This window comes from Xylocopa sonorina, chromosome 6, assembly GCF_050948175.1.
Source record: "Xylocopa sonorina isolate GNS202 chromosome 6, iyXylSono1_principal, whole genome shotgun sequence".
In the NCBI taxonomy this organism is placed as follows: Eukaryota; Metazoa; Arthropoda; class Insecta; order Hymenoptera; family Apidae; genus Xylocopa; species Xylocopa sonorina.
In genome coordinates this window covers 12,068,836-12,082,667 of record NC_135198.1, presented here as the reverse complement: position 1 = coordinate 12,082,667, position 13,832 = coordinate 12,068,836, and the positions used below count along the sequence as shown (strand labels likewise).

The window sequence follows — 13,832 nt, the reverse complement described above, 5'->3', positions numbered from 1 at the left end:
CTTCTTTTTTTCTTTTCCCTTCTCGCCAATGTCTCTAACCCAGTTCTCGAGCCGATCGAATCGAGAGCGCGAAGGGCTCGGATTAATTAACCGCAGGGGCGCGTAATGGTACGCGCGCGTTAATTATTCTCGTTGGAATATTTCCTCGTAGGGAAATCGTTGCCCATTGCGATTTGCCAACGGGGATATAGACTCGACGAAGTACGGAGCTCCGCTTCGCTGGCGGACCGTCAGGTTTGCTTCGAACGACGCCTGAATTTTGACGACCCTTCAAACGCCAACGAATACTAATCCCGAGAAAATTAGACGAGACGCAGGCGAGACACGTCCGTGAATTTGTACATCAATTGTGCGAGATACGATCTCCGTTTTGTTTCGTCCTTTTCCACCCGCGGTTTCTAATTAGAATGTTAATACAACGAAGAGTAACGAACTGACCGGGCAGAATCTACCCCCTTAAGGCGCTAGAAATGATCCGGAAATTTTCACGGATATCGAAGGGTTCAGATTCGTAAAGCCTCAACGATTCGTGCGCATTCGAACATTTTACATAGGTATTTGCATTAATTGGTAGCTCGTAAAGGCGTTACTCTTTAATTGATTCGTTGATGGTACTCGCGAGCACGTTAAACATAAACGGAGATTAAGAGAAGTTAAATGCGAAAGAGAAAGAAAAAGGACGTGTTTGAGCAAAGACTCACCGGTATAAGTGCTCTTGAAACTTTCGTGAAGCTTGAAGGTGAAGGGAATGTGGACCTTCATCATCTCCATCTGAGGTATGCGCGGTGAATGTGTCATTACGCTTCCACTGCCTCCGAACATCAATTCATCGCCATGAATACGAAGCACGATCATGTTCCTGCACAAAGGAATTTGATTTTTTATTCGTTCGGATCGTTTACCAATAATTTCCCTAATCGCATTAGGCAGCATCTACATTCCCGATCGATCAAATATCAAGTGTTTTCAGATACTTTTTGACTTAACACGTGATTGGTTCCCGGTTGGTGGAACTGAAGACGATGCTTTAAACTCTATCGAAAGGTTCCTCCAAGTGTACGCGACGAACTCGTATGAAAAGAATCGCCACAGCTCTTGGAAGACAATACACATACATACATATATATATATATATATAGATACAAGAAAGTTTGATAACAGTAACGTTGGAAGGGGATGTGGAAAAAACGTGGGCAAACTCATAGTGTGACTAACGATTGTTATGCATAATATTTGGAGAATGATTAAGTGCGATGTGTTGGCATTTGTAAAAGGTCAGTCCGCTATCAGAGCCGTCCTCTGATAACAAATTGTAGCTATTCACCATACACCATAATGATTGCGTTTTTAATCGCTGAACTAATTAAGTATATAGTGTACAATTTAGATTTAAAACGCTGAAATAAGATGACGCATAATGGAAAAAACAATGCTTATCGACTCTCCCTCTATCGGTTCTACGCAGTTCCTTCGTTCGTAAGTTACGGCCTCTTAATTCATCCTACCAAACTTAACACTCCATTCACTCTCGATATACGAGGAGATCCTGTCCATTTGTAAACCGTCCAGGGTATCCTACGTGCAGGTATGCGATATATCCTGACCACGAGACGATTAGGCGATCCGAGAAATAACAGTATACCGCTTTTCTATCATCATCGAGTAACGGGTTTTAAAAATCATACATCGATAGCTACCTGATCAATCTTTTAGACGGCTACTGCTTTTTTACCCTCCGAAACGAGGCGAGGAACAAGTCGTTAACGCGTTGAAACGATTCCAGTATAATTTCTGCTTTGATTTTTATAACAAAATTTATCCGTTTATCGTGAAAGTCAGACGGAAACATCGGTTTAAAAAAATATGTTCAGGTAGTTCCTCAGGCCACTTTCGTGTGAATAGCGAGTTGTTTTCGTAATAAAGAACAAACTACCGTTCCACGCTGCATACATTCGCGAGCGTCTTCGACAATTTTTCTTTTCAACGACGGCGCTATACAAGCAGTGATTTATGGGCTGATTAAAGGAAAAACGCAGTTTACTCCGTCGTATCCACGGATCTCATCCGACCAAAAAGAACAACGTCCTTTGGTATTTAAAATAATTCAGCTGTCGACATTATTCATCATCCTTTAAGAATAAATTAATGTGCGAACGACCGCGTATTGCCAACAACCACGTGACCATAAGAACGTATCGTAAGATCGCGTTCTCGCAAACTATTCGTTGTTCTAGGATCGAATGAACGTAGCTTGAACAACTTTGGAACTGTTTAGAATCCATAAAAGAAGAAATAAAACGTGAAGCTTTTAAATTTCAAACCTCGGCTTTCTCTTTTCAAATAGGCGCGTTTCATGGAAGTGTGTTAACGGTTTATTGACACAAGGCTCCTGGATTTTGGCTTGCTATTGGTCGAGTTAGTTGATCCAGCGTAAAAAACAGAAAATGAATAGAGAACGATGCGAACGATTCCCTTAGGATTCGCCTGTTAATGCTAACGAAGAGTTGGTCTCTTAATTATAAACGTTGTTCCGAATTCAAGCTTGTCGAGCGTCAAGCTTTACACTATCACGGCGAATCTGTGAAAGGAAAGCGAAACGTTAAGATAAAAAGTGTAATCCATAGATAAAAATACGAGAAACGAAAAAAATTTGCATGTGATTCAGCTGGCGTACAACTGAGATTTTCAATTTCATTCACGTACTATCTCTAGCACCATGTACGATGCGGACGGATAGAAATGGTTCGAATTAACCGATTCCAGCCGTTGCATAATTTTTATCAAGTTACGCGGCAATTCTTCTTGGAAAAAATGCCATGTAACTGGGAAATCCGATAAATTTCGTGATGCAATGTAATAATACAGTGACTCGAGTGTACACGTACACGAATTAGGATACGCGGTTGCATAATGTCCAACGTTCGAAGATCCTTTCCCTTTAATCACGGGAAGTCGAACGCTGCTGAACGACCTCAAATTACCATCGTCCAGATAACTTGGTTGACCATTCGAAAATGTTACGTGATTGTTACACGAGAAACGGTCTTGCGGTAATATAATGTTTCGAGACGCGTTGCCCTTGATAAGTGTATCTCCTGGTTCCAAATGCTCGAAGTAGGACCACGGTACCTTGACGACCTTGAGGACCATCTGTTGCGACGAATATCGAACGGATTCTTTCAACTATCGGGCGATTAATTCAAATTTTAATATCGATGCTATAATTCCGCTGCTTATTAATACCTTCTATCGCTTTTTCTTTTCCCTTTGACGCCACGGATTATTTAATAAAGTATATCCGCTTCGATTATATATGAGCTCGGCGACGCCCGTTCACCGTTTATTTTTAGTTAGTCTTATTGATTATAAAAATATGTCTGGCATGAATTTAAAATATGTGAAATTGATCAATCGGCTTTGGAACTTCTTTCCAAAAATAGCAATGTTGTAATTGACTCTTTTTTGTAAATAGGCCTCGCTTTTGCATTTTTCACGAGTCGCTAAAAAGGCAAGAAAGTTGTTTGCTTTGACGAGAGAAACTTTATAGCAGAATCGACTTTTTTTTTGGCGGCTGTTAACATCGTTTTCCGTAAGGTCGCCCTATTTATTTTGTACGCAATTTCAAGGAAATTTAAGGAACAAGTTAACATAACAGATAGTCCTTGACTCTTAGCAATTTTTTTAATAAAAATTGTCACTAATTTCTTTGCCTAGTGGTACTCGATCACTATGACCTCTATCCTCTGACACACTTTTACCACTAAATCGAAACTGCTAATTTACTATCCATTTTTACGACCATCTCACGGCATACTTCTCGTTCAATTCGGTTACAACCTTGGTGTACTAAAAAAAAGCGAAATTAACCTTGAAATTTCCAAGATCGACCAAAAAAAAAGGGGTTCCTACTCTGCTATTACGAATCTCGAGTACCACTTTCATGAAACATGAGCAAATTTCCATCGTGCAACTGCAAAAACGCCACGGAATCGACGGGTTTCGTTTATTGCAAAATCGACAAGCATTATGCAATCGAAATACCGGTGTAACGATGCTAGTTACTTTTCTATGAGCCTCTAATCTCTGCATAAATACTGTTATTGACCCCGGTGATATTCCACGACGCGATAAACGGAACTCAGATTTCGATTGCGTTAAGAGTACCTACGGTTTTCTGACGACTTTTAAATGGACGCTGTTCGCGTCTCAGTTTATGCGGGGGGGTTAATAATCCCATTTCACTGTGAGGAAAAACGACGCGACGCTCTCAGCCTGCTGACTTGGTGCAATGTAACATCGTGGAGTACATCGACCTATTCCGAGACGAAATTCACCTTTCTTACTTGAAGTTCGATATTCATCTTGTCTCTCTTTAAAGTTACGAACTGTTCTCGATCGTAATTCATCGAGTAATTTCTTTTTTTAACATGTACGACGATAAATGGTAGCCATGGGAACAAATATCGCTTCAATCATTTCTATAAACAATGATTCAAAAAGTTTCGAGTAGTTATTTCTAGATTGAAATGTAAGCTTAAATAGTACATCACTGATACCGTAACGATAATTAATTTTATATCGACTATTAGGATAACGTTGCTTCCTGGCATAATGGTATCAGATATTTGTTGGTTCAACAACCAAAGTCGTCAATAACAGCGTGGCTCGTTGATCGTAATTCGTTTATTATTAGATATGGAATCAATGTCGCACTTTTAATTTAGTCGATATCTAAATTAATATTGTACAGTTAAGGAAGGGAAGAAAAGAAAAGGATTACTGTTTCAATCGAAGGGAACGCGTAAACATTTATTGCGTAGCGCTGACAAAATTCCTTCGGCACGCATACGTCTTTCGATATCCTACTTTTCCTGACGTCCTCGAACGTTTACCCATCTCGTTCGTAGAAAAGGGAATCTAGGTGCTAAGGAGTAAATATTTCCCTCCGCCAGAGGCGTTCAAATAAAAACGACAGTGCTAAACAATCCGCGAAAGAATTTCTTAAAGTACGTGCAGAATAATGTGCATTCATAACTTAGAACTGCGTAGCATGTTCGAGCGATACGTGCAGCCGAAGGAAAAACGAGGCACACACGCGCTGGTATAAATACCTGATGATAAACAAGAAGACTCCGCAGAAGCATATTGAGACTGCGAGTACGAAGAAAATGTTCGACAGTTCCGCAACAGATACTATCATCGCCGTCATCGTTTTATCGTCGTGTTGTTCCACCGTGCACACCACGCACACGCGCAACGGCACCACCTCCCGAATTAACCTCACTTCGAACGATGCGCTGTCAAAATCGCCGCCGACGACGACGACGACGAAGAAATCCGGCTTTGCCCTTAAGCACTGCACACAATGTTCGCCCGTGTGACGTGTGACCAACGATATAGCAAGGAGGACAGAAGGAGCTGTCAGAGCCGCATCGCGTGCCCGTACGCCGTGCCGACGACAGGAATTTTCGTTGCGTAAATACGCCACCCTAACCTCATCGACTGACGCGCCGGACTGGTAATTCGCGCGATCGTACACAACGTATAGATTACCGCGTGTGCAGGGTTGACGTTTCTCTCGAGGCGGGCGAACGATCGAAGACTTCGCGTAAATAGAACGATTTAGTTGATCAAACTTTGCGCATGTTGTTATTGAGGTGATGTGCATTCGAGTACAACCGATCTGTCTACCATAGCGCAGAATCGTGTGAACGGAGCAGTGCTAGGGTTGAAAAGGTTTTAAAAGACCGACAGGGCCACAGGCATACGTAGAACGTGATACGTAGCGTGTACCGATAATACGATCGATCGATTGCCGGCTTTCCTTATGTATTCGAAACGATAATCGCGTGCACAGATGAGGAAGAGCACGTAAACACATCCAGCACGTATTAGCTGTTGCCTCAGACTGGCTGCGATAACCGCGGTGGGGACGACTTATACGCCTCTATACTTCGCGACTTTTTTGCAGCTACGTTCGTGCGCGCGCTTCGGAACATCGACCAATACCGGCGCAGATACATGACCGCGATTCCACTGATAGGTGGTACGTGCGGATAAAATTTGATTTTCAAATTCTAGCAAATTGCTCATCGCGACATGTAAATGATTCCTTTCTGTTACGAGTATTTCTCAATGATTAACTCGATTAATTATCATGCATCAATTACCAGTTTTTCTTACGTTTCTTTTGTAGTGTTATGTATTCAAATATTGGCATCGTTTAATATGCATGTGCATTACAACTTTTTTTTTTTTATCCAATGTAGATTGAAACTGATAAGCGCATAAGAAGTATGACAAATACTCTAATGATGTCTATATATAAATCGCGGTTAAGATACGAATTAAGTTTATGATAGATTAAGTCTAAAATGCGTCAAGAGCGATTTCCAAGGATATACCGGTTAACTGTAGGAACAGCTGACAGGATCTCGACTAGCGACACCTAGTCGTTTACGATTTCACGAAACAACATACGCACATTCACATTTTTCTCCGAATAATGATCGAATGTTAACCAACCAGTGCCTTAAAATCGTTCTCTGTTTTCTGGTTGTATCAACATTTATATCAGGAATAACATTGGAAAATACCAATCCAACAATGTCAAAGTTGATCAGTGTTGACTTCGAGGTGTACGGAAGAGTACAAGGTAAGCACCATTCTCCTATTACAATATTAAAACGATACTAATCTTGGGCTTTTCTTCTTTATAGGTGTCTTCTTTAGGAAGGTAAGTATATACTTTCTCACGCACTCACTAACATTTGTTAATTAATGCAAATTACGAAGCAGTGAGCTGTCCGTTTTACGTCTAACTTGGTACGAAAACGACATCTACCAGATGAAAGAGTTACTGTTTAGTTATCGACATTCATCGGTATCTTAAATTTAAACTCAAATATATCTGTAAAACTTTTCTAATTCTAAAAGAAACAAATAAGAGAAAGAAAGAGTTTAGCCTATTACAGTTTGTGAAAATAATATGCATTTATATACCTGTAATTATATATGTAAATCGGTAAATTAGTTTTCTATACATAAGTGATGCAAAATAATTCAGAAAAGCATCGCTTTCATTAATCTAGTATACCCAGAAACGTGGCAACGAATTAGGTTTAAAAGGATGGTGTATGAACACCGATAAAGGTACAGTTGTTGGACGCCTCGAAGGAGAGAAAGAAAAAGTGGAAACAATGTGAGTTTAAGATGCAAGAAATTTGTTGGTAAATCTATTGTTGGGTTGTCCAACGTAATTCAATGCACTTTTGTATTGCAGGAAGAATTGGCTTCGATACACCGGAAGTCCACAATCGGCTATAGACAAGGCGGAGTTCCGAAACGAGAAAGAAATCTCTCAACCGACATTAGACGGCTTTGAAATCAAGAAATAGATCCACCTATCATTATTCCAAATTATCTATTTATTTCTTCCGTAGTATTATTATTTATTTCAAATTGTATTTATATGATGTACCTGCTTCTGATTCTGAGTTAAAATAAAACTTGTTACTTATATAGTTACAGTATGTTAGTCCGTTATATTGAGACTTCCATACAGAACAGATTTATGATACTTACAAATGTCAAATACCATTGATGTCTCAACCCAACATCACATTAAGGGAATCAGGTTCACGCGTATGTAAAGAAAAACACTCGTATGCTACTTACTGTATTGCTTAAACGCAATTTGTTAACTGCGTACTTTTCTACTGTCGTGGCACTCGAGCGATTGTGACAAAATACACTTTGAATAATTTACTGTCAACTCGGTATCGCTGTACGTTATCTGAAAAAAAAAAGAAAAAACATAGTTAAGTAATTTGGCCATTTCCTGGCATAATCATAAGCGGCGAGCGTGTCCGTGAATAGGCTTCAACGGCCGACGTAGCTCGTGCAACTTGTACTACTATCGACAGAAACTTCATTAGTTGTTCAACGCGCACCATCGCGTACGCTTCAAAACTTTCGCCTTGCCGAGCACTCGTACAAATGCAACTGCACCTTACCAACGCACGACTCCCCCGGGATTCTTTCGTTTCGATTACGATCAATTTATCTCGCGATCAGAGTAGACGACTCAACGATTAACAAATCGAGCAGGTGTCATGGGGAAAACGATCGTAATTTAAACGTAAAAGTGAAGTGACTACAAGAAGAATATTCATCGTGACATTTTAGTGTTATTTCATACATATCAATAACAAAGTGAGTGACATGACTACGGGGAAGAATGCTCGCGTTAAGAGCGATTCTTGAATTGCAAAGTGGATTAAGCAGAATAGACCGGTAATATTCAGATGATTGTATCCTCCTGATAATGCGGCTGGTGATAAATTAAGGAAATGTCGCAGGCAACATGAGATGCTTTAAAAAAGTTTTTCAGCATACTTGGCATCCGCAGCAGGTGAGGATTACGTATATTTTATGAGAACTGGTCACCCTTGATTTGAATAATCACGACCTATTTTTAGCTGGTTTTTCTTTGAATAGTAACAACAAGACTTGTTAATTAGGTTTATAGAAACGGAAATGTCGGGATTGACTAAATATTCATAATGTGTATCTTGTCTTCTTTAAAGTATATAATGACAGAATTCGTGTTTGTTTTAATGTTTGGAAACGTATACATTCCATATTTCAAAATGCATGCATATATATGCAGGAATTATTATTATTATTTTATCTCTTCTCGCGACATACTCGAGGTAAGCATATCGATACAAACAATGTATACATTCGCACACCGATAAGCGTACTCGTTCGTAATTTGAGTGGCAGCCTTGAGCCTCTTTGAAAAGCCAGCTACACGCTTACTTTCATTCGTCGATTCTTTCAGACGCGGACCTCTTCGTACTTTCACCTTTTATCGAATTCCATTTTTTAATTAGTCGCGCGGGTTCGTCGAACCCCAAATGACCCCAATCGAAAAACTACGAAATCGATCAATGGTTGAATAAAGAAAAAAGATTATTCTTCGACGAACTTCAACTGGTTCACGCTAGTTCGTTCTCGCGTGACGAGTTCTCTTTAGGTTAAATTTCAATGTGATCGATCGCTTCTCAATATCTCGTCGACTACCTTCAACAATTTCGTGACTACTTGTTGAAAACATGAGTCTTGCTAGATTACGTAAGGTACACGTGCATACTTATCATCACCACTGATGCATCCTCTACCTGTTGCGCATTTACTCACATAATCACTCTCGTAAAATTCTATCTTTCGATCCTTCCGACTTCGCGTCTGTCCACCCCGACGGTCCACAAATTTTCGAACGTCACCTTAAGTAAGAAAATATACAAAGTGTTAATTTTTTCAAAGGTAACGACTGATTATTATTAATAAATGATGGAGACCAGAAGTTTGAATTACGGAACATTATTTGACTCGTGTTATCTGCTGTTATCTGAAATTTTATCGTGTTACTTAGGATCGTGTAAAATATAATGGCACAGTGAGGAAAGAAGGACGTCGAGCTTCCTTCGGACGATTTCAATCACGATTAGGAGTGTTTGGACAATATTCGCACAGGAGTAGTGGCTTGATAATGAAAGATCAGGGGTCGGGATTGATAAAGTCTGATAGTAGCCTCCGCTGAACGTAACTGGTCAGTTTCTACGGTGTCGCACGCGAGTAAAGTAGGATATTTCTCGTTCAGAACGGCTTGTGCGTCCATATACCGCGTGTTCGTCCACGAGGGATTAGATGTTGGTCAGTTAAGGTTTGACAACACGATCGAGTCGAATTACCATCGGTTACTCTGTGATTCACGAGTAGAAATATGCTCGGCACCGTTAGTTGACTTAAACAAATATGAACAACGACGGGAATCGTCATATCAGAAAATATGAATACGCGTTTGATAATGTAAGTGGATGATCTTATCGAGAAGTTTTTCTTTTTTTTCTTTTACTGGTCACGCGACGAGGTATTTTATGTCCCCGTAAATTTTGATTCAAGTTTTACCACGTAATGAACGCCTAGGGTCCATGGAATAAATTGCAGCGTGACCTATTCACGCAGGCATACTATCAGAATCGACCCTCGTGATAACATCAGACAGAGTTCATGAATCGTTGACCCGATCAATTCCGAAACGACCTTCCATGTCATACATAAAAAACCATACTGCATTTCCCGCTTCGTTTGCAGTAGAATCAAGTGAAAGCTACTATCGCGGTATGAAACCGTTTTAAAAAATATGTTTCATAATACTCGTTACGGAAAGTGCATTTTCACTCTATGATCGACGATTATACCGATTAGATTTCCTTTAAAAATACCAGCGAGTGACTCGCAACAAGTGCCATTTGCGATACCCATTTGAAACGACTGGTAGAAAGTTCGCATCGCGTGCGCGTAACAGGAAGTGCTTTCGAAATTCGGCTGTTTATCTAATAATATCGTTGACAGATGGTAGTTGTTCCATCCCCTGGATCCATATGGGATTACCCGTACCTGAACCAGGTCACCAGCATGATGGGGTTGGTGTACGGGTCGAAGCCAAAGCCCGAGAGAGACCTGTTCCCTCCCAAGATTCGGATTCCAGAGAAGCACGTAATGCCCCCCTCTCACCCTGTACAATCTATTTCCCTTCACCTTTCGGAGATTACAGTTCGTTCACCTGTGGCCTTCGATACAACCATGATTTACAGCGATCAATGCTGTTTACTTCAAATTTCTTCTATACTTTCCTACTAGCTCACGTAACTTTCACCTTAAGAAGAGAAGGCTTCCAGTCTTTCGCGGACCTCTATTTCTTTCCTTTTCCTCGACAAACAATCGTGTCAAGGTCTATTGTAAATTGCGTACAAGTTATCGTGTCCTTTCCTCGATTTTCTTTTCTCTTCTCTGTATTTTATAAAGGACCGTCAACCTTGAGGAGCCACGGAATGCCGTAGATTGCCATTAAGATTTATTGGAAACGCAATGCACGCGTTCCTCCGCACAATCGTGCACCATTGCGAAATAATCGATAATTTAGAGTGGCTGCATCGCCAGGCTGGCTGCATTTCATTCCCGTGCGGAATTATTAGGAATTCAACTCGCGGCACCAGCCCACGCTGAATGATTATAAGCGTCGTTGAATTTTCGTTCTCCAGCTCGCCTCTTTTTTTTTCCCCTCAATCTTATTCGAAAGGTAAAGCCCCAGGCACGATTAGCATGTCTCTCTGCCGGACCGTTACGCGTGGATAAAAATATTCCACTGTGTTCCAAATCGACGAGCAAACTGTTTTTTGATGCCACTCCTTTGACAAAATAGGAAATTGCGGTCGTAGGTCTGGTTTGACCTGCGTTTGTGCCCCGGATTCGAAACCACATTATAATACCGTTCTTTAAAAACTGTTTTCTACATTTAAAGATCTAATAAACTGGTCACTCGACTCTCTTCCGTCGTTTTACAATCGCGACCCTCGATTCTAGTTCTGCTATCGAAATCGTCGATATACTATCGCTATCGAAATACATTAACAGAGGACAAGGTATTCATAGAAATAATCGGAAAAATTTATCCGTTTGCATAATCGTTCCCGATCTTGTCTAACTCGTGCTACACACGCTTAATCCTCCTTTCATTTCGTCGTATCCTAACACAGTCGAACAGAGCGTTCTCAGTTTATTTCGCCGCTAAACATCGTAAACTAATGAACGCATGTACGTGTGCCATATGTTCGACGAGCAAGTTCGTCGACTCTTTTCTCGATCGGATCTTCCAATGCGTGTTCAAATTAATCTCTAATCTGTTGCCGATCTCAATTTCCAGATGGAGAATTCGTCGAGGTTCGAGTTGACGAAGACAGAGGTTCAAAGTGCGGATGAAACCGAACTTGATGAGGTGAAGGTGACGCCGGCAATGAGCAGCGTCGCGACGTCGACGCCTGTGCAGCCCGGAAGCACGCCGTGCAGAAATGGTGGCTGCAAGAGCTGGGGCAGCCGCGCCGAGTCGCGGATGGAAAGTCCGTGGCACTTTCTAAAGACAGTCTTCCTGATCTCTGTGATCGTCGCTTTGGTCCTCTGGGTGATCGTCTACACGTTCCTCGCTCAATACCGAATCTTGTGAAACGTTTCGAGACTATACAAATGTCGAGTTGCACGGGCCATTGGAAATGAACGAGGAGAAATTCGGGCTATTTTTTTCTTTTTTATCGTCGTTAGGCGGGGGGAGTGACGGAGAAAGTACGATCTTTGCACGCGAGAAAATATTAGAGGCATAACCGAGGAGGAAGAGGACGAACAGCGTCCACATTGTTCAAAATTTGGAGTAGAACAAGTGTTTTATCAATGATAGTATTTTTCAGTGAATTTTTCCCATCGATGAATCCGTCCTTTGCAAGCTAATAATTAACTGTATGCTAAAAAATCGTAAATATTCGACGAAGAACTTTGTAAGTAGTTTGCTCAACAAACGAGGGAAAATTTAAGAAGCGTGTACCATTTTTTGCGGACTGAAAGGTTTAGACATTTGTAAATTGTGAGTGTAGGAATTGTGTAAGATTATGCCTCGTGACTTCTGTTTGCACTTTCGATTTCGTTGGTCGAACGGCAAATAAATACCCAGTGTTGACCAATTCGATGTAGAAAATGATAGAAACTTGTATAAGAACGCACGAAAGCGTTGTACGAAACGATAAAATCGGAATAATGCTAGTCCCTGTAATGTTCGTTCGAATTGGATATTCCTTTAATCGAATGCTCGACGATTACTATAAAATCGTGATTGTACGTTTCTACTGATATACACGAGATACTCGATAGGTTGTATTCGGATACCGAGTATTGCCAATTTTTTACCAAGTATTTGTACAGAAGCGAATAAAACGTGATTAACATACAAATGATTTCTACGATCACTTTATCTTCTTTCCCGCTGGACAGAATTTAAATCTTATCTACGTAATTATTGATTTGAATGCACGCGTACCGTTCTTTTTCGTAACTCGATCAAGTAGCATGGAAATTGATGTTTTATCAATTTTAATAAAAATACATGTACGAGCTAATTCGAGGTCTAATTATTTCATCGACGTTATAAACAGTTTATTGGCCTTTCGTAAACTCTATACGCAAACAGATAATCGTTCCTTGTCAAAAATGATGTATGTGGTAATTATCGAGAATTCTGCTCGAAGTTATCTGCGAATATATGACGTTCTGACAGGAGAATCCGTATGTTTGCGAACGAATTGACTGGGACGAACGCCATCGGAACACGACGAGAGGACTTTTAGCGACGAAAAAAGTGAAGAAGGACGATATACACCGTTAATGCCAGATGATATCGAGGCTGTGTTCAACACCTGAGTCAATTAGCCTTGATAGCAACGGTTGGTGCTCGTTCCTTGGCATCTGAGTCATATGACATCCGCAGGCTCTCAAGTAATGATGTTTACGAAGGTACGAGTTGTTCGAAACCTTTATTTGCCGCTAGAGATCAACGAACCTGTTCCTTGTTTAATCGTCTTTCCTAGAACCTTTCGTTTATGCGATCGTAACATCTGTATTTGTTAACGCTAATACGTTTCGACGTCAGAGCAGCGATGCAAATTAGAGTTAGTTTTATATATTAATGAATTCTGTATAACTGCACTAGTGACTAATGGTAAGATTGTGTTGTATATTATCTAATCTACTTTCTTCTCTTTTCTACCCTCTGAAATGTTTTGATAGCACAAGAGATAGACTGACTGGTGTCGTACGACAATCAGGAATAAAGTTCGTCGGCTGACCGTTGGTATTGTCGGCTGTCGTATCGACTTCTAACCGAGTCCTGTGGTACTTCCAAGAGGATATCTAGCCGACAATCTGAAGCGACAAGAGGAAAG

The 13,832-nt window shown here is 40.6% G+C and overlaps 3 protein-coding genes across 6 annotated transcripts in view; 2 read left to right on the top strand and 1 right to left on the bottom strand.

Moving 5' to 3' along the window:
- LOC143424226 (uncharacterized) overlaps window positions 1-13,832 on the bottom strand; it is an 89,128-nt gene that overhangs the window by 59,199 nt on the left and 16,097 nt on the right. For all 4 annotated transcript variants that reach the window (XM_076896157.1, XM_076896158.1, XM_076896159.1 and 1 more), the window contains exon 8: window positions 702-859. In XM_076896157.1, coding sequence (XP_076752272.1) covers window positions 702-859 — 158 coding nt within the window. The remainder of the gene's footprint in view (window positions 1-701; window positions 860-13,832) is intronic.
- LOC143424260 (acylphosphatase-1) lies at window positions 6,441-7,509 on the top strand. Its single transcript, XM_076896221.1, has 4 exons — window positions 6,441-6,655; window positions 6,720-6,736; window positions 7,092-7,201; window positions 7,283-7,509. Exons 1-4 carry the CDS (start codon window positions 6,514-6,516, stop codon window positions 7,395-7,397), a joined length of 384 nt encoding a protein of 127 aa, XP_076752336.1. The 5' UTR covers window positions 6,441-6,513; the 3' UTR covers window positions 7,398-7,509.
- LOC143424266 (uncharacterized) lies at window positions 9,491-12,848 on the top strand. The gene is made up of 3 exons (XM_076896228.1): window positions 9,491-9,876; window positions 10,423-10,566; window positions 11,774-12,848. Exons 1-3 carry the CDS (start codon window positions 9,823-9,825, stop codon window positions 12,068-12,070), a joined length of 495 nt encoding a protein of 164 aa, XP_076752343.1. The 5' UTR covers window positions 9,491-9,822; the 3' UTR covers window positions 12,071-12,848.

What these genes read in the sequence shown, in the direction of transcription:
- LOC143424260 (XM_076896221.1), top strand. Translation starts at nt 6,514, where the DNA reads ATGTTAACCAACCAGTGCCTTAAAATCGTTCTCTGTTTTCTGGTTGTA. An exon ending in AAAGAAAAAGTGGAAACAAT is followed by an intron (nt 7,202 to 7,282) that starts GTGAGTTTAAGA and finishes TTTGTATTGCAG; the next exon opens with GAAGAATTGGCTTCGATACA.
- LOC143424266 (XM_076896228.1), top strand. Translation starts at nt 9,823, where the DNA reads ATGAACAACGACGGGAATCGTCATATCAGAAAATATGAATACGCGTTT. An exon ending in ATGAATACGCGTTTGATAAT is followed by an intron (nt 9,877 to 10,422) that starts GTAAGTGGATGA and finishes TATCGTTGACAG; the next exon opens with ATGGTAGTTGTTCCATCCCC. An exon ending in TTCGGATTCCAGAGAAGCAC is followed by an intron (nt 10,567 to 11,773) that starts GTAATGCCCCCC and finishes CTCAATTTCCAG; the next exon opens with ATGGAGAATTCGTCGAGGTT.